This window comes from Heloderma suspectum, chromosome Z (genome assembly GCF_057233095.1).
Source record: "Heloderma suspectum isolate Gila_16-S chromosome Z, 16-S_ref, whole genome shotgun sequence".
Classification (NCBI taxonomy): Eukaryota; Metazoa; Chordata; class Lepidosauria; order Squamata; family Helodermatidae; genus Heloderma; species Heloderma suspectum.
Window position 1 is genome coordinate 13,383,172 of NC_139476.1, and position 20,555 is coordinate 13,403,726.

Sequence of the window (20,555 nt, forward strand, 5' to 3'; positions counted from 1 at the left end):
ATTACTATACCAAGATAAGTAATACAGATTGTTTCAAAAATTAAAGGACATAGGCAGACTGCCTCTGATACTGCAGGCAGCATAGAGCCATCAGGACTAGTAGCCATTTTAAAGAGTTATCTATATAGACTCTATCTTTGAAAGACAATCTTGCTCGGTCACAAGTGATCACCATGAGTAGCCATTGATATCCTTCTCCTCCAGGAATTTGTCCAATCCTGTTTTAAAGCCATCCAAATTGGTGGCCATCACTACATTTTGCAGAACTGAATTCCATATTTTAACTCTGTGCGGTGTGAAGAAGTCTTTCCTTTTGTCTGTCCTGAATCTCCCACCAATCAGCTTCATGAGAGGACCCCACTGGGTTCTAGTTTTATGAAAGAAGGAGGAAAATGTCTCCTATCCAAATTACCCACACCAGGCATAATTTTGAACACCTCTAATGTCTCCCCTGACCTGTCTTTTCTCCAAGCTAAACAATCCCAGCTGTTGTAACCTTCTCTCATAGGAGAGATGCTCCAGCCCCTGGATCATTTTAGTTGCCCTTTTCTGCACTCTTTCCAACTCCACAATATCACTTTTTAAGGGTGGCGACGAGAACTGTACATAGTATTCCAAATCTGGTCACACCATAGATTTGTATAAGGGCAATATGACATTGGCAGTTTTGTTTTCACACTAAGTGCCATATGAAATCCTTCCTTTCTTTTGTCCTGTCACTCCCACCATTCAGCTTCACTGGATGACCCCATTGGGTTCTAGTATAAAGATGGCATCGATATATAAGCAATAATAATCACCATGATTATGCAGATTAGATTAGGGTGACTGGCCAAGTAAACGTTATGGCCAAGTGGAGATTGGAACGAAAGCAACATTGTATAAAATACTGGATGTGGTCAGTTGATGCTTAGCATTGTTTTTTTGACAGAGGAATTCTATGGTGTGTGGGTGGAGGTGTGGGGAGAGATTCTGTGGGAAAACCACCACTTCCCAAGCCATTGCTAGCTCACACCAGCTGAGGGACGGATTTTCCATTCAGCCTCCCCTCCCATTCTGCCTTTAAATTTTTTTCCATGCTACTGAGTCTAATGGGAGGGAAAGTAAGTATACCTGGCATACTTTTTTGGATTTCCTAGGGGAGTGTTGGGAGAACAAAGTGGTTTTGGATCTCCTGACACTCCTCCCCAAAGCCTGATGTTTAGCCCTCCTACCCACAGATCACCAGAGGCAGTACAGTGGACCTTTCCCTCATAATACCGGCGAGGGTTCCAGCCCCATAGGAGGAAGTCCACAGTATCAAAAGTTGCCCTCCTGGGAGCTTAGAAATTCTCCCAAAAACATCTTGATCAAATGGAATTCCTGCCCTCCTACCCCCAGATCCCCTACAATCAAATATGAAAACTGAAACAATTGTACTTTGGGGTTCTAATTTTGACCACCTTGCCAGATTTCCCATGCATGGGAAATTTCATCTTGGTCCTAATAGGTAACATTTGCACTTCAAAAGCAAGCACTTTTCCCCAATGTCATTGTTTGTTTTTGTTGCTCCTTTTGGACAAAAGGAAACAGGAGTGGAGTTTTATTATTATCCAGTTTGTTATTAGTAGTATTATTATAAATGTATCATCCAGCTTTTTATTTATTATTATTATTATTAATAATAATAATAATAAAAAATAAATAAATAAAAAGCTGGATCATACATTTATAATAATACTACTAATAACAAACTGGATAATACATTTATTATAATAATAATAATAATAATAATAAAAGTTGGATTTAATCATATAATCTAAATCTGACAGTCTAAAAAGACATGGCATAAAAGGAAGAGGTCTTACAGCTCAATTTCTTAATTCAATTTCTTCAACCATTTCAGATGAATCAGCTCTTTAGCCGCAGTGCCATCAGCCAGGGATTCAAAATTTGCCTTGTAACTGGACTGAGGTCAGTATGGGCAAAAAGCACCCAGCTCGGTGCTTGTCCAGGTTTCTGTGTCTGTTTGTCTATGTCTGTTTGGCCATGGTGGGCAGGGAGAATGGGAGCTGTAGTCCAACACACTGGGATGGTGCCAGGATGGGGAAGGGTGCTTTATGTAACTGATTTTTGCTCCCCATTCCTTCTCCGAGGCAGGGCCCTCAAGCCAGAGGGCACAACCCCAGCTTGGCCATTTATATATTTATTTCAAGAATTTTTATGCTGCTCCTCATCTAAAAACATTCGCGGAACAGCTTACATATAATCAGTGAAAGAGGACAGCCCCTGCCCGCAGGCTTACAATCCAAAAATACATGACACAAAAGGAAGGAGGGGAGAGAAGGGAAGAGGAAAAACATTAAGGGCACAATCCTATGTATGTTTAGACAGAAAAATAGTCCTACAACTCCCAGCATTCCCCAGCCAGCAATGCAGGATTTTTTTCTGTCTAAACATACACTGCATTTCACCTTAAGTGGTCTTTCAGCAGGGCTCGTGCCATGTGTGAATTGAGATCCCTCTGATGTTCCTTTAACATGATCGTTAGGTGTATGCTATCTATTGATATGATAAGGTTTGAATCCTTTGAATTATGCACATGAGAGACGTGTAGTGGTTTGAGGGCTGGACTGGGAGCCGGGAGACCTAGGTTCGAGTCCCCACTTGGCCATGGAAGCTCCCTGGGTGACTTTGGGCCAGTCACAGACTCTCAGCCCAACCCACCTCACAGGGTTGTTGTTGTTGTGAGGATAACATCAAGAAGAGGAGGAGGATAATGAAAGCCACCTTGGGTTCCTTGCAAGAGGAAAAAAGGCAGAATATAAATGTAATAAAATAAATGTTCCTTAAGGATGTGACACATGTTGGTCTTATGATACATTGGTGAAATTTTGTTTAAATTTGCTTTGTGGTTGCCTCTTTTCAATACCTTTGGAATTCGCTTCTTGCTTGTTCAGAATTCCACTCTTCCCTAATCTCTCTTTTCCTCTGCCCACCCCACCCCCACCACCTGCCTACGTCTAGATATGGTTCCATTGTGGTCGATTGTAAGTGTTACTTCAACCCTACAAAGAACATCAGCAAAGATACTGTCAAAGAAACGTTTCAGCGAGAAACAAAGAACGCCACAGCACTGTGGCTGGGCAATAGGTTCCAGCTCAAGGGTGTGACTGTGAGAGGTATGTCCGCTTGGATGTGGAGCAGAGATGTCACTATTCAAAGGCCTCACCAGTGGCTATCACCCTGTTAGATGTTTGTGTCAAGAAGAATAGCCAGAAGAATAACAGTGCCAAGTGTCAGTTCTCAAAGCTGTTTTTAGATATGTTGTCTCATGTATACTGCTTGTTTGTGTGTTTTATGTAAATGATTTTAACGTTGTTAATATAATTGTATATTATATTGTATAATATAATATACAATATATTAATGTATTTTAATGCATTTTAATCCTTGTAAACTACCCAGAGAACTTCACCTATGGGATGGCATAGAAATGCAAATAATAATAATAATAATAATAATAATAATAATCTGTTTTGCGGGGTGGAGCTCAATGAATTTTCATCAGTTGAGTCCCCTGGACTTCTGTCCGTTTTCCACTCGCTGGCCCAACTCGGTCTGCAGCGAGTTGGGGTCAGTTAGCAGATTTCCGGGTTTATTTATTTGCGTAAATTATGGCTGAATTTTTGTGCAAATTTGCACAAATTGCACTAAGTGCAACCACAATATGTGCAAATTATGCAAATTTCTGCCCTACTTTGTGCAAATGATGCAAATTGTGCAATTTGGTGCAAATTGTGCCCGACACCAAAAAATAAAACAAAAAAGTAAAATGTCCTTGGAATTTGGGGAAAACCTGTAGCTCAGCTCCCCAGTGCAAATTAAGTTGGCATGCTACGGAACTCTGTCGAGTCCTCAAAGGGTCAGCTTTCCAAGAGACAGACATCTCTAATGTGGAGTAAAATGGCCGTCCTGCTTACAGTCATTAGCGTAGGCCTTAGACCTTTAAAAACCTGTGAAATCCTTACATCGCCTATGGTTAAACTTTTTTATTATTATTAATTTGTTATATTTGTGAATTTTTATCCCTCCCTTCGTGTCTGAAGTTCAGAATGGCTCACTCTGGAGGAAAGGGGGTGGGGTTCATGGCAAACATTTACAATATATATTAATGGGGTGTTGTGTTTTTTGTTTATTGCATTGAATCCAGAGTTAAACTAAAACAGATGCCCTATAATTGCACCCCTCTTTGTAGTCAATAAAAGGGGCTCTTCGCTTTTGGTGTTTGGGAAGAGCTGTAAAGTTTTGCCTGATATCCAGCATACATTCCCTTCCATCCAGAGTGTGTGGGGGGCTGGACATGTGATACCAAAAGCATTGCTCAGACTTTGAATTGGCTACATTACATTTGCACTCAGTGATGTCACAGTGCCAAGGCTAATTGGTATTTTAGCACTGTGATATCTCCACGGGTGATCCCTGATTTGCTGGGATCACATTTTGAGGAAGAAACTGCCCCAGAGAAAGTTAATAGTGGAGCTGAAGCAGCTACCTGGAGGGCAACAATCAGTGGACAAACAGGTGTGAAGAAGGGGGTCTTCCAAGGATGATCTCCCCCCTCCTAAAATGTTCACCCATGAATATCCTGTGCAGCCCTACTTGTAACCATCCATCCTTCAAGGAATTCAGGATGTGAGATGCCCCCCCAGTTTTAGCCTTACAACATTGTAAGCAATACGGAGCATCATGGAGAGTGGTCTGACTCTGTATAAGGCAGCTTTCTATGTTCCTGTTTAAAACAGCCTTTTATTCAGAATCATGAGGACTGGAATCTTACTTCATGTTTAGGGAAGGGGCAATAGATCAGTGGTAGAGTCTCTGCTTTGTATGCAGAAGGGACCAATTCCAGTTCTTAGCATCTCCAAGGTAGAGTTGGGGAAACTCCTGTCTAAAAACCCAGAGAGCCACTGCCAATCAAAGCAGACAACCCGTGGCTAGATGTACAAATGGTCTTACTTGGTCTGGGCAGCTTCCTGCATCTTGCTTCTTCGCTTCCTCTTCAGCTCCTGAATCAGTCATCGAGGCAGCCACCCACAACCCTCCACTCAAGCACAAGCTGAAGGACTTCACTGTCAATTTCACCATTACCAACCTGTCCTACATGCCAGGACTGGAGAATGTAAACTCGGAGCTCTACCAGAAAACCAAAGCGAGTGTTGAGAGTGAGGTAAACTGCCGAGAGTGCGGGGAAACTTAGGCAGAGCATTGGCAGGGTCGGACGAAGCTGAAGCCCAGGAAACCACGTGCACACTTTCTACTGATGTACACATCTGTGCACTTTCTCCGAATATGGACGTGTCCAGGGTTCTTGCCTGGAAGAACATACAGCAGTGCCCTGTAGAGTCAGGGTGAAGAACCACAGACTCGGGGGCCATATAAGGTCTGCCTGAGGTCCCAATCTGGCCCTATGGGGTTTTGTGCATATATATTCAAATATATATTCAGATACACTCATTGTCAAATATATGCATTTTGTCCACACTTTCAGTTAATGTGCACATGTACGCATTTATACTGAGATTAAAAGCTTGCAAAAATGTGGAATGCAGGATGCAACTCTGTCTCAGCTCACTGAAAGCCTTGGGAGGTGTGAATAGGGGAGATCCACTTAAAAACAAAAACAAACCCTGATGAACCAAATTTTGCACCAATCCCTAGATTTCATGAGGGAGATTTCTAACATTTATTCTGGAATTGGAGCATGCACAGTTTACTGCCACTTTCAGTGCTTTCAGTTGCATCTCTCCACCCCCTGCTTTGTTACCTATGCATAGGGGCACATTGATAAACCCTGCAAAAAAAGAGAAACAATTGTGACGTGAACACAGGTATGGCTCCATCAAGATTCTATTTGTTCTGTGTTTTACCAATGCATGTATGTACTCCTGTGCATTGGTAAAACAGTGTATATAAAGGTACTTATGTACGATCACATCAAAGAAATGTGCTTTCTTGCGGTGTTTTGTCCATGCACAATTGTACGTTTGCAGTGGTGAAGCACCACACAAGAGGAATCTATGTACAGGCACATGAAGAGTGTGTCATTTCCACCCCCACCCCACCCCACAATTTCTCGGTGCATGCATGTGCATCATGAACCTGTGGGAGTTGTGGTGGGGAAGGTGCAAATGAACAGAAAGAACTTTAAGAAGCAAGCATGCTGGTTCTTTCACCAGTATGTTCCATAATGCAGAGTCCTCTTCTGCTGTTGCCTTCGCTCCTGTGTCCCTCACTTTCCCTTGTTTTTTTGTTTTTAACAGCTCAACCAGCTATACCAAGGCAGCGACTTAGGGCCTGATTTCGTAGGATGTTCTGTGGAAAACTTCAGGTGTGTTTTCTGAAATGGAAGGCAGCGTGTGTTTCCCTGGAGATGGGCAATATTGTAGTCGTGGCAATACTTCTTCCTCAGCTGTAATTTCTCATAAGACGTTTTCCTGAGAAAATGTCTGACCTCTTTGTTTTCTTCACTCCCGCCTAGGAAAAAAAGACCACCTCACAGAATTTTCTCCCAGTATTCTCCACAATTTCCCTGTGGTAGTGGATGCTATTTCCCCTCCAGAATGCCCCAGAACAATGCTAGGCCTGGGCATTGTGGAGGATGCAAAATGGAGGCAGGCTGTCCACATGGACACACTCGAAGCAGCAGCGGTGGCATTTAGGGGTGGCACAGGCATCCGGTTGGAGCTCAGTGCCCGGTGAGAAATCGCCGGCTTGGCCCCCCGGACACCAGTCCACAGATCCCAGCTCTTGCCCGACTCAGCATTGGCTGAGTTGGGCAAGCATGTGGGCGCCTGTTCCCTTAGCGAGCCGCCTGTCACCACCACCGCTGTGGTAACAGGGACATGAGTGGGACAATGGAACTCCTCTCCTCTCCTTCTCCCACCCCCGCTATAGCTACAGGCTGGTTGTTTGACGTAAGTGTAAGAGACATAAGTTAAAGGACCAACATGTCCCTGTTGCCACCACGGTAGCAGGGACGAGAGGGGAAGAAGGGAGTACCTCTCCTCTCCTCCTCCCCCCACCCGATGCTGTGCTGACGGGAACATCATTGCAGCCGCCCGCTCCTCATCAAGAGCTGCCACCTTGCATAAAACTGGCGGCTTGTGTTGAGGAGTGGGAGCTGCGGGGCCCTCCCGGACTGCTCGCCAAGCCCTCCAGGGCACACGTAGCCCAGCTTGTGGGGCAGGCGTCAGCAGCAACTAGGCAAGCACCCGCACTAGGCAGGTGCAAGCAAGTCCATCCATCCCTAGTGGCTTTTTTAAAAAAGGAACCCCCCTCTCTCAGTGAGTCTATCTTCTCACCACCCTTGTCCCCAGCTGGTATACTCCTCCTCGTCATCCTCTTTCTTATAATTGCTAGGGTTTGCTCGCTTGAGAGGTAGAGAGCCAAGGAGCAAGTAAACAGTGGCCTCTCCTTCTCCTTCTCACTATCTCCGTTGCCTGGGCCAGAGTGAGAGGCAGGGGATAAGCAGGTTGCAAGGGTAAAGAGGAAGACAGCCACCGGCATGATCACGTCACTCCAGTGCTGAACTAGTTGCACTGGTTACCAGTTGTTTTCCAGGCTAAATTCAAATTCATGTTGGTTTTGACCTTTAAAACCCTATACGGTTCCGGCCCAGCCTATCTCAAGGAGTGCTTCCAGCAACACCAGACAGGCCGCTCAACAAGATCAGCCTCAGATGGCCTTCTCTCTGTCCCATCAGCCAGGACAGCTAGGCTGGTGAGGATGAGGGAGAGGGCCTTCTCTGTGGTGGCCCCCACTCTGTGGAACTCCCTCCCTAGGGAACTCCGCCATGCCCCCTCTTTAATGAGCTTCCACCACGCATTAAAAACATGGTTGCTCAGGCAGACATTTGGGGTGGGCTAGGGAAATTTAGAAAATGATGTTTTAATGTGTAATTTTGTTTTTAAACTGTTCGTATTATTGTACATCACCCAGAGTGGCCGTGTGACCGTTAAATGCCGTTAAAATAAATAAATAAATAAATAAATAAATAAATAAATAAAAATAAACACTCCAGGGGGCTCTTGTCAGTTCTATCCCACCCTGTCTGGGAGTCAAAAGACCGCCCAGACTTAGAACAATCTACAATCAGTCCTTGCCCCAAAGCTTGCAATCTAAAAAGGCACAAGACGCAAGGAAAGGGATTGGGAGGGAGGAGGAAAAAAGCATGATGGTGATCCTTGATTTAGATAGATGGGAAAATATCCGTCTGAACAAAGCTTTGCACTGCAGCTATTGTCCTTCTGGCCTGGCCTGTTTTCTTTGCTGGCCTGTGCCTCTTTTCTTTTTGTGTTCTGCAGTTCTTCTGAACACTCTTCTTTGGAGGTCAAGCCTAATTTGGATCTTCTTCCATCCCCTCTGGGCAAGATGCTAGACACCCTTCTGGTGGCATTTGGGGTGGGGTGTGGGGGCAGCCATTCCTGGTGAAATGGCCTTTTGCTTATAAAAGCCTTCTATCAGGGAAGAGATACCTTCTCACCACCACCAGAGAGCCCGGGAGCAAGGAGGCCCAGAAGGAAGAATCAAGTGTCAGTTTTCAGATGCAGCTCCTAAGATCTGGTTGTTGAGCCTTGGCTGTGGCTCTCAACCCTCTTCACAGCCTGCATCTCAGCTGAGGGAGATGAGAGGGAGACAAGAGCCATTCCTCCAGCCCTGCTAAAATAGTATTTTCCCCCCTCTTCCCACCTTCCCTATTCGTTTTACCTTGTGTGCTGTGTCTTTTTAGTCTGTAACCTCGTGGGCAGGGACTGTCTTCTTTCATTGTTCGTATGTAAGCTCCTATGGCTGAGAGTGGCATAAAAATACTTCAAATAAATAAATATAAATGCATTTATTTTTCTTTTTTCCAGACCCACCGGCCAGAAAAACCAAACGGGCATCGATTCTGTCTGCAAGTTCGCGATGCCTCACGGTTTGAGGGCTTTTGACAAAGGTCGTGTGTATGATACATTTAAGAACCTCACCGGCCGTGTCTCGACACTGGGAAAGTACACCCTAGATGACCACAGTTTGCTTGTTAGCGGTAAGATGGAGCCAGGCAAATACAGGGAAAGCAAATACCACTGTAGGGTGGCCAGTTATAGTTTGCGGAAAAAAAGAGGACAAAAGAGAACACCACTGCAAAAGAAGGGCATATGTGAATTTATATCCATGAATGCAATGTTAGAAAGAATGACTAAAATTTAAATACAATACATCTTGCCATAGTGGGGAAGAGTTTGACCCAGCGATGGTGTGCCTGCTTACTCTGAGAGCCAGTGTGGTACAGTGGTGAGAGTCTTGGACAGGGAGCCGGGAGATCCGGGTTCTAGTCCCCTCTCGGCCATGGAAGCTCGCTGGGTGACTTTGGGCCAGTCACAGACTCTCAGCCCAACCCGCCTCACAGGGTTGTTGTTGTGAGGCTAAAATGGAGAGGAGGATGATTGTGCTGTAAGGAGGATATAAAAAGGCAGAATATAAAGGTAATAAATAAATAAATAAATACTCTAGATGGCCAATTTCCAGGCCCCGAATTCCCCTTCTTATAGTTTCCTATGATTCTTTAAACTGGACTTGGGACTGAACAGCCCTTCCTGGCACTTTCAAATAAGGTTCTGTCCTCTTACTAGGGATGTATGGATTTTGTTAACTTCGTTCTGCCTGTGTTTTGCAGACTGTCAGGTGCCCTTTGCTCCATCTGCTCATTGAAGGAATCAGATTTTTTTTTTAATCAGATTTTAGTTCTACATGCGCTAATGAGTATCAGCACATCAGTGCAAGTACATACTTGTGCTAATTCGCATTGGCACATTAGCAGAACTGCACACTTGTGCAAATGGGATTAGGGATGTTGGAGAAATCTGCAGTGGAATCAAATGATTTTGGATTTCTATGAATCCAACCCATGGATTCTGCAGCAAGCAGCTTTTCCTGAGACGCATGGATTCATTGGACTTGCCGACCTTTTTGTTTACTTTCTGGAATTTTATGCAAATTTAGTCATAGAAAAACACATACAATAAAAACAACATCAGCCAAAAAAGCACATTTCTCCCTTATGGTAAAGCATGACATGCAGTTTTGGATGAGATTTGTGCATGGGGGGTGGGATTTGTGCATTTTCAGAAGTGCGAATTTGTGCAAATGGAAATTTGCACAAATTTGGGGAATTGGAAATCATCCAATTCTGTCAATGAGAGGACGATGGAATGAAAGGCACCTGTCAGTCCACAAAAAACAGACGGAACAGATTTTACAATATCTATACATCCTAATTAGCACTAATTAGCTAATTAGGACCTCCCCAGAATGTGACTCGGGAAAAGGCAATCGCCACAGGGTCTGCAGGTCAGCTTCACAGACATCCAAACTCATTTGAATCTGCCGCGGATTTCTCTGACATCGCTCCCTCTGACAGACCTTCCAAGAGAGGACTGTCCTCGGCACAGTAGGACACCTGGCCACCTCAGGATTCAGTGAGAATGTGGGGATCTACCTTCTCCCACCTTCTTTTCCCCTTTCCATACCTGATGGATGTATCCCCCGTTTCTTTCCAGGGTACTCTTTGGCGGCAGCTCCAGTACCACACAAAGAAGGTAACTATGGATTTTGGGCCCAGGGCCGGCTCCAGACTGGTGCTGGCTCCCCTGGCCAGTTCCCCCCGGGTCCACGGGCATACTTCCCAGCAGCAGCTGGGTCTCGGAAGCTGCCGCCTCTTTTGTTTTGCTCAGTAATGCCATGTCAGGCCCTCCAGGGCATCAGAACCCCCAGCCCTGAAGGCAGTGTTTAATCTCCTAGATGCTTAATTATGCACCCCATTAAAAAAAAAAGCTGTTAATTGATCTTTTTTTCTTTCCAGAGCTTCCTTTTTGGGCGATCATCCTCATATGCCTGTCTGTCCTTCTGGGTTTCATCTTTCTCTTCCTTATCTGGTTCTTGGTACGTTGGAGATGGGGGGATAACAAATGCTTTCCAATGCAAGCGATTCATGGCACTCTGGGGGAACCAGTGGAGATGTCCTTGCCACCGCCACGAGGCGCATGCAGCGTGGGGAAATTGCATTTTCCCAGAACTGGTTCACACCGGGGGTGGGGGGAGGAATGGGATGTGAGGGAGGAACTACTTGCAAGTAATGTTTGCAGGGGAAATGCCCCCAGCTTCTTGATGGAAGCAGCTCTGGGAGAGAGGGATCCAAAAAGCAGTTGGTCCCAGCCAGGCCGATGGAGAGAGCCTGTCTGTCTCGCTTCTCCCTCTGATACAGCTAGGCCGACGGAGAGGGCCTCTCCGTCTCCCCTCTCCCCCTGATACAGGCAGGCCGACGGAGAGGGCCTCTCCGTCTCCCCTCTCCCCCTGATACAGCCAGGCCGATGGAGAGGGCCTCTCTGTCTCCCCTCAAATATGGGGAACCTCTGGGTTGTGGTCCAGATGCAGTCCACTGAGGCTATTCTCCAGGCCCCCTCTCCCAGGCCCTGTCCCTTTTGCCTGCATCAGTGCCAAGAGAGGGGAAAAACCTAACCTCCAGTACCCTGCAAGTTGGCGATAAGCCCTTTTCCTGCTCAGCATTGAGAAAGAGAGGCTCTCTCCATGCTGGGCAGGCAAAATCCCCCCCTTCTTTCAGCGAACTACATATATCAGCCGGTGAGGTGGAGCTGGGAAGTGTGTGTGTGTGTGTGTGGGAGAGAGAGAGAGACTGGGAGGAAGAGAATGGGATGAGTCTTTGTGTTGAAGGTGTATACCTGTGTGTGTGTGTATAAATGGGGTGAGGACGGAGTGTGCTTGTGTGTCAATAGCGTGCGTGTGTGTGTGTGTGAAAATGGGAGGGGGGGACATGCCCACAGTGGCTCCAGACATGTTGAGCAGTGGCCCCCGATGTCCCAGCCTGAGGGCAATTTGGCCTTTGGGCCAAGAATGGATTGGCACCCTGATGTATGTCTTTAAAATGTACTTGTTCAGTTATGTTTTGTCTTTGTTTTTCTAATCAGATTGCTTTCTGCCTGAGGCGGAGGGCAGACAAGTACCACGTCCAGCAGAGCCCTTTTGGCGTCTACTTCCCGCATTTGGGCATGCAACAAACCCGGTGATGTGGACTTTGGAGGCTTGACGCTGCGCCCAGACGGGGGATCTCTTTTTGCACACAACTCTCCCACCCTACCCTGCACATAGAGTGCAGGAAACCCATGTTTACTGCAGCTGGAACGGATGATTAAGAAGAGAATCACAGCCAATCAATATTCACTCGCCTTGGATGAAGTGAGGAAAGGCAACCTGGACTCTTGGCCGACTGGACATTGACCTCAGCGACGCTGTATGGCCTATGGAAGACTGCCAGATTCAGGGGGCGGGAGAGGGCATGGGTGATCTTATTTATTAATGCACTGTGGCATTCAGAGTGACTTTTTTGTATACTTGCAAAAGCCACAAATTAGATTATTTAAGTGTTAAAAAGTAGTTGGATTCTGCCTGGAATGCAGAGAGTGTCTGTCTTTTTGTGTATCAAAAAAGTTTGAACTCTGTTGCACTTCAGATTCCATTATTTTCTTTAAAAATGCCTCATTTTGGCACAATCATAGAAACATGACACTTGACTTTGTATTTAAACTAACGACACTCTTCTTTTAGAGATAATGATGTTGCTCCAATGGAACACGTATTTCTCCCCAAACTGCAATTATGGTGTAGGTTAGAACCAGACTCCAAATAATATACTGAGGATTCATTCGATGCTCCTGATCTCTTACTAATCAATAAATTGCTAATCAATACAAAACCCCCAAAATGAAGCCGGAAGGTATATCTGGAAACAAAAGTCACTTCTTTAAAAACAACCCCTCCAAAAAGCACCATTGATCGTATCATATTACAAACTCGGTTCTCTGACTGCCAACCCCTGTGTAGCCAAAATCATTCACAAGAGGGAGGTGAACTTAGGTTGGGAGGGATCCCAAGGTTTGAAGAAATACAAAAAACCTTTAGAAGTAAAAGCCCTAAGGGGAAGAAATTTCAGAGTCCAATAAGGACTGAGTGAGCTCAGTGGGTAGGGATTGCGGGTTGTGTGTCTGGGGAGGGGCGGATATAATGGAGTAACGTGGAAGTGGGCATGGCTGGCAGGAACTCTGAAAGGATCACTCCATGTGGCACTGCTGCTGGAAGAGTCAATGAAAACAGAGAAGGGGAAGATTCCATTTCTAGATTATAACTCCTTAATCCACACAAGGAAATAATTCATTAACATGGAACCTCAAAACAGCTCAATGGTAGGGATGTATGGGAAATTTGCTTCAGTTTTTTTTTTTTTTTTTTAAGGATTTACCCAGTTTGTAACTTTCAGACTAAACATGGACCCAGATGCAATCTGTGGTCGAAGTCCATACATTTCTGAGTTTGTAGTGTGTTTTGCGGACCAAAAAATGTGTTCAACACCATGTGTACATCTGGAAAATGCACATGAAAAATGTGCCCTTTGGAAAAATGTGCACAAATACGCTTTATTCAATGGGGGGAAGAATGCGTACATTTCAAAGATGCACACAATTTTTGTGACCATTTGGAAAAATATGTGTGAAAATATGCATGTATTTTCCTGCGAAAACAGCAAAGCTCTCAATCTGATATGGAATTGAGTTGGAACGAGCTTCGAAATGGAATTGGGAGAACTTTGGCCAGCTCAAGTTTTGCATTTCCCCACATCCCTACTCAATGGACCCTGAGCTTGTTCGGTGGGAATGGAATGCAGATAGACTGTTGTGGGAGTGGGGGGAATAGAAGTACAAGGGCAGGGCAGAATGGAAGAGTCTGAAACGGGACATAGCTGGCTGGCTGGCTGGCTGGCTAGAATCCTGAACAAGAGGTTTCGGAGAGATCCAGCGATTCTAGGAAAAGGCAGCAGATCCTGTAGGAATCCTTTGGATTTGTTATTTCTGTTGATAACCTAGTCAGATAGATATTTTCCCCCTGTAGTAATAATATTCAGGATCCTAGAGTTTCATTTGCATGGGGGCGGGGGGAAGTCCTTATATTCCGTGACCATGCTAATTCTATCAAACCATCAGAGGAGCCCTGCTGGATCAGACAAAATCAGTCTAGACCAACATTCTGTTTCCAGTAGCGGACAGCTGGATGCTTTTGGGATAGGCGACAAGCAGGATGCGACAATGAAGTCCGCTGTCAAGGGCTCCTTGGAGGTCTCTCTCTGTCTAAACCAGTAGCCAAGTTCAGACACAGACAAAGGAATTCCTTTCAAAGCTTTATTCTTCTTTTACAACTTAACAACTATACCGATTGCAACTAGATCTGAGCAGCACAGTACCTATGCCCTAAGTTGGAACAGTTGGTCCCCATTTGAAAGGGAATTACTGCCAGACCCCTGAACTTAAGGACTAGGGAGAGTCCCTCCCCTTTTTCCTTGGAGCCTCTGGGTGCAGCCGTTGTTTGCGCGCCAACCTGGCACTTCGCCTCCTTTCCGCGCCCTCCATCTGACGCCACTCTCTGCATCTGCGTCGCGCATCCACCAAGTCTGCTATCTGTGCTTGGTCACTGCCTGGACTGCTAACTAAACTAGGAATGCTGATGGAAGGAATCTCCGTCAGCTGTTGGTCCTGGGAAAGAGGAGCGCGCTCCTCTCCTAGGAGCAGCTGCTCTTCCTCAGAATGAGAACTACTCTGGGATTCTATGGGCTCAGTGTCCACCTTGACATCCGCCCTCTATCAGTTGTCCCCAGTGTCTGTTATCCAGGTTAATGCAGCCTCTGAACTTAGAAGAGGCCTCCATTTGTGGCACTGTTGTGACAGTAATCTAGAAACGCAATTAATATCTAGACTAAGAATCTTGCTGCTTCCCAACATGAAGCCTCCAGGAATCAAGGAAGGAAGGGTTTTCTACACAGGGCATTTATTGTCGTTTTGCCATTCCTTACTCATGTTTGTTTATGGTTTATTTAGACAATGTCATGACCCTTTAGTTTTGGTTCTGTTTTTAAAGAGAGCTTTCACCAGGTTTTTGTTATTATTATTTTTTTAGAGCAGGGGAAATGGGGTATTATTTATGAAAGCAAAAGAAAACATTTTCCTACTTGTGTAATTGCATTATTCTGCTATAGCACAGTGCCACCTAGAGATTATATAGTGGAAAAGCAGGAAAGGAAACACTGATCTGAGTGCTCAGATCTCAAATCTGTGATGAAAATGAAAGCAGATACAGCTGATGAACAGCCAATTAATAGCCTCATGTAGAAAAGCTCTCAATATACTCCATTTTATTTTGAAATACTATAGAAAAGGATTAAGGCTGGAGTGGGGAGGAATGACATTGGCTCACAGGCAGTGCTTGCTGAGTCACTTTCGCCACATGGATAGCATCTCCGCCGTTCTGTTGTCCCTGCTTCTTCTTTTTGTTTAAAGAAGTAGTTAAGAGGAGACAGAGACAAAGAGAATGAAGGCAAGGAAAGATAGAGGAGGTAGGAAAGAGAAGTGGAATAATGAGAGGGGGAGAAAGAAAGACTGACTGAGTAAGATAAAATATACGTGTACAGTTTGAAAACACGGGTTGCAGATCGATTGGAGCTTAAAGGTGGTTGTGGGTTTGAAAAATGTTGCAGACTCCTGCTTTAGAACAGGAAGAAGGCTAGCAGAGAATTCAAGATCTCTTGTAGGTCTCCAAGTTTTTTGCAATGCCCAGTCATTTAACAACAACAACAGAAGGCTCTTTCCCTCCGCTGCACTCTAGATTAGGCTACTGAGCTTAGGAAAAATGTGGGGGGGGGGGGGATGATGGACTCACAATGGTTTTGTGCATGAAAGGTGCCAGGTTTCAGTCAGAACTGTAAAGGAGCTATGCAGGTGCAGACCTTGGATAGCTCCTTGGAGTTCTGACTGGTTCTGACTGAAACCTGGAATGGATTCACTGCCCCACTGACCTTGGGGCCACCAGCCTCCAATGATTGTGAGCCTGAAAAAACATTCCTGGGGCTGAGCAGGCACCCTGGTCCTTATCGCTAAGCGTATGTCTGCCCTCACCCCAAGCTACTATTTTGCCCCTGGCTCCAGGTGATGGACCGTGGGAGCAGGTTGCAATGGGGAAGGGGGGGGGCAAGTCCAGGGGGCTGTTGTGCGTGGGCCCTGCTGGGGTGGGGGACATCAGCACATGCCTGATCATGCCTACTTTTGGTGCCTGGCCCTGTCTCATTGTTCCTGGCTCTAACAAGACAAACAACAGTGTGTGTGTGTGTGTGTGTGTGTGTGTGTGTGTATTACAGACTAGAGCAGAAAGGGGATGGAACAGACCTGTGTGAGTAAACACATGTGAACATGCCACAGAGCAGAAATACACTGATGCGTCCATTCCTGATTTTAATGCATGGGGAGCCTTACACAAATCCTTATCTCAGTCTTTAGCATGGCAAAGTTCAGAGAGGAACATAACTCACTTCTCTGCCCCTACCCTGCCCGCCCCATGGATTAAGCCTTCTTCTTCCTGACATTTTACACCTTTCTCTGGAAATCCTGAAAAGGAGGCTTAAACCTTGAAACCTCACTGAGATCTAGTGACCCTAATGGCCTTTGTTGTAAGTGAAAGAAAGGGACAGAGAAAGAGAGAAAGAAATCAAGCTTGAATCATGATTACCCTATTAGAATTATAGCTCTGTTCAAAAGGCCTTTTGAAATTCTCCACCTTATTTGTGGGCAGAGAAAATGGGGTGGGGGTGGGGGGAAACAAGCATTTCAGCTAATTTTTCCAGGCAGGGGAGACATTCTCCTGAAGTTTCTCAGAGTGGGGCTTTCCATGAGCAGTGGCAGCTTTTTGTCCCTTAAGGGTTTTCTGTTTTTGGGCTGCCAGTACATTGGTGGTGTTTTTCTGAGCTTCCCTAATCACTGCGGGGTGGCCAAGGGTGCTGTGTGTGAGGGTGTTTTCTTTCTCTTACACATCTCTCCATCCCTCTGCAGCCTCCCTTGCTGCCCACACTTCCTGATCTGGAAAAGTCCCACGGGGAAGGGTTGACTTTCCCTGGGCTCTAATTGAAGTGTGGGTAGCCAGGGGAGCTGCCAGACAGACACACACACTCCTTGGCCACCTCACAACTGCAGTAAGCACAAGAACCCTGAACCAAGCTAATGAGAATTTGTCTGAAATTTTCTTCTCCTTTGAATATGCTTTTTCCAAAAGCAATTTGTTTTCCATCAAATTGAATGAGAACAGCTGAAAAGAACGGAGAATAACTTTCTGGCAAAGCACTAGAATGGTGCAGTTATAAGCTACTAGCCTGGTGATCACCATAAAGAGTACGAACTAAAACCGCTTCCACTGAAGGACAGGTTTCCAACTGGTTCCCCTGAAAACCAGGAGCTGTTCCTTTCTTCTTCAAAGGGCACATGCATTCTCCTCCAAGATGACTCCATTGTTCCAGCCTCTTCCCAACAAAGGGACTTCTAGACATTGTGGAACTACAACTCCCATCATTCCCAGACAGTGTGACTGTGGTTGTGGATTACGGGAGTTCTAGTCCAACAATATCTGAGGGCGGGGCTAGGTTGGGAGAAGGCTGCAATTCAATTCATTCATTCATTCATTTATTAAATTTAGCCAGTCTGGGCGATGTACAATATTAGAAACAGTTTAAAACAATAAAATTCTACATTAAAAACATCATATTTATTGTTTTAGATGTGTCCTCTGCACTGTGTTACACCCCCCACCCCTAAATTCTAAATCCACTTGGAGAATTTCCACAATTAAATTAATGCACAGTTTGCTGTTTACTGGCACTCCCTCCTTCCGGTCACCAACGCTCACATATACATGGAGAAATCACTGCAAAAAAATTGATTGTTACCAACATACATAATGCCCATTGATAAAACCCTGCAAAACAGCAATATATAATACCAAACACACACCTGCAGACACTGCAAAAACCAACCTCTGTTAAGAATGCATGAATCAAACGCTGCAAAATGTAAACTATGCTACTAAGGCACCTGTGCGTTGATAAAACACTGCAAAAAAGAAAAAGGAAAACGTGGAGGTTCCTTTAAGGAATAGCTTCTCCACCAGAAGAAGAGCCTCACTGGAGCATACCAAGGGTCCATCTAGCCCAGGGGGATTGAATATCTGGCCTGCAGCGTATTGCTGCAGGTCAGATGGCGGCCCACCTGGGCTCACGATCCGGCCCTCTAGCATTCCCCAGATGGCCCCTTCCCTGGCTATACCGCCTTCCCTTGGCCACACCCCTTTCCTCCAACCATCAATCGTTTGTCGGATCCCTGGCTTTTGTGCAGTTTTTTTGTGCACCATCCTTGGTGCTGACGGGCGGGTGCTGTGGCAAAATAAGCCAATGTCGCCGGCAAATGCTGCTGCTGGTGCCGGGGACGTCCGTTCTGCCACAAGGCCTCTGGGGCCCCGACGCAGTGCTGCTTGGTGGCGGAGCCCCAGAGGCCTTGTGGGGGCGCTGAAAGGGGGGCTCCAGCACCGAGAGGAGGCCCGGGCCCAGGTGGGGGTCGCTGGTGGGTTGGATCAGTGGCCGGGCAGGCGGTGGGTCCCCCCAGGGCCTGTGCAGCTGCCTGACCGGGCTGGATTTTGGCGCTGGGCTTGCTGATGTCTGTCCAATCCAGCACCCTGTTTCCTAGCGCCACAGGGTGGCCCTGTGTCCTTTTCCCACAAAGGACCGTCCTGCGCTGGAAGAGCTGCCCTGTACAACTCTGTTTCCTGAACCACAAGATCTGTTGCCCTTCTGCTGTTAGCAGAACCTGGCTGCACAGGTAGGCCTGCAGCTCACCTGGTCACAAGCGTCTGTGCTGTGGTGAGATCAGATGTTTGTTATTCTGATTACATTTATATCCCAGCATTTTTCCTCTTGCAAGGAACCCACGGCCCTCCTCCTCTCCATTTTATCCTCACAACAGCCCTGTGAGGCAGGTTAGGCTGAGCGTCCATAACCGGCCCGAAGTCACCACTGAGCTCCACGGCCGAGTGGGGACTAGAACCCAGCTCTCCCGAGTCCCAGGCCAGCACTCGAACCACTACCCCACGCTGGCTCTCAAGACACATGGGCTCTTTTTCTGCTTAAGTATTTTTTCTAAATTTGCATCTTGACAAATAAATTAGCACACCCTCATTTTATGCAGATTTGTGTCCTCCTTTTGGGCTGATGCATTTCCTCTTTTGCAGGGGGAGGGGGCAATTCCTAAGTGGCCACCCTAAAACCATGGGAAACAGCCCCCAGAAAGCTCACAATGCTTTATTTAGCTGTTTTTATTTATTAGGCTTTTAAACTGCCCAACAATAAACCAAGTGAAACACATAAAACTCTAACAATAAAATGATGAATTGAAAGCAGCACATAATAAAAACCATGATAAGGTCAGCAGCCAAAGAGTAAAAATGCTCCAGTGCATAAAACCAAAGTAAGACCAGAGTGTGAGAGTGAAGGCTGTTCCCAGTCTATTGGGGTAAACTGTGTCTGTACATGGAGGTTCATCTAACTCTAATGTGCAATTGGAGACTCATCCAAGCACATGAAGGGCTTTGCAGGATCAGACCGAAAGGTTCATCAGTCTGGCATCCTTGATCACAAATCCCAGCAACCAGCAAGGTAGCCCTTAAGCCTGTTTAAAGTTTAGTTTTCTGTTTTACTTAAACCTGCCTTAATAGGTTTTAGTCTTTGCAGTGTCTAAAAAATAGTAGTGTCTTAGTGTTCACAGTGATCTATTTTGTAAAGTAACCTGTTTTTTAAAATAATACATTTATTATTATTATTATTTTAAAAGTTCAAGATATGAACCCCTGTTGTACTGTTCCAGCAGGCTGCAGCTCTGTGCACAGTCAGATGGTTTCTACACCATGGAGTTCGATGAGATTCAAGCCGCCTAACTGAGAGGTCCCCTTAAAGTAAGTAAACTAACTGCTTATCAGAGGACCACTGTGGACTATCAAACCATCTGCCTCACATGGAGACCAGCTATTTGCTATATTTTAAAATTCCCTCATGATCCCATGCTGCTGCTGACTGTTTTGTTTGGATAAAATTCCTCTTTAATAGCATATGGTTCTTATTTATGTATTTATTGTGAACTGCCAGAGAGCTTCGGCTATGGGGTGGTATAGAAATATAAAAAATGAAATGACTGAAATGTATTTCTTTATTTGTGATATTTATATACGGCTAAATATAATAAAATCTCTAAGCGGCTCACAGAGAAATATTACAATCACATTTAAAATGCAATATTGTCTCATGTGAATGGCTGTATATTTTTTGCATGTTGTTCGTACACTGTATTCGATGTATGCTATAAGTATTTTGTACTTGTATACTTTCTCAATAAATAATTGTTATTTTTAAAAAACGCACTGCTTTAACGTTACTTTCCTGAATTCTTTTTTCCTTCTGAGCGGCGTTCTTCTACCGCCGCCTAGTGGTCACGGGGAGATTAGGCCAAACTGGGATTTTTATTTTATTTTCATTTAGCAAAGTGTTTTTTTCTTTTTGGTCGTGTCTCTTTAAGGATTTCCAGCCGCTGCAGGAAACAGGAAGCACGTGT

General features: G+C 45.4%; 1 protein-coding gene across 1 annotated transcript in view; it reads left to right on the plus strand.

Annotated features, from left to right (window-relative positions):
- LOC146333703 (mucin-16-like) overlaps positions 1-13,392 on the plus strand; it is a 52,943-nt gene extending 39,551 nt beyond the window's left edge. Inside the window, exons 30-37 of the mRNA XM_084825702.1 lie at positions 1,886-1,953; positions 3,007-3,161; positions 5,046-5,209; positions 6,303-6,370; positions 8,895-9,067; positions 10,581-10,619; positions 10,883-10,962; positions 12,006-13,392. Coding sequence (XP_084681828.1) covers positions 1,886-1,953; positions 3,007-3,161; positions 5,046-5,209; positions 6,303-6,370; positions 8,895-9,067; positions 10,581-10,619; positions 10,883-10,962; positions 12,006-12,104 — 846 coding nt within the window. The 3' untranslated portion in view covers positions 12,105-13,392. The remainder of the gene's footprint in view (positions 1-1,885; positions 1,954-3,006; positions 3,162-5,045; positions 5,210-6,302; positions 6,371-8,894; positions 9,068-10,580; positions 10,620-10,882; positions 10,963-12,005) is intronic.
- Positions 13,393-20,555: the final 7,163 nt, after the last annotated feature.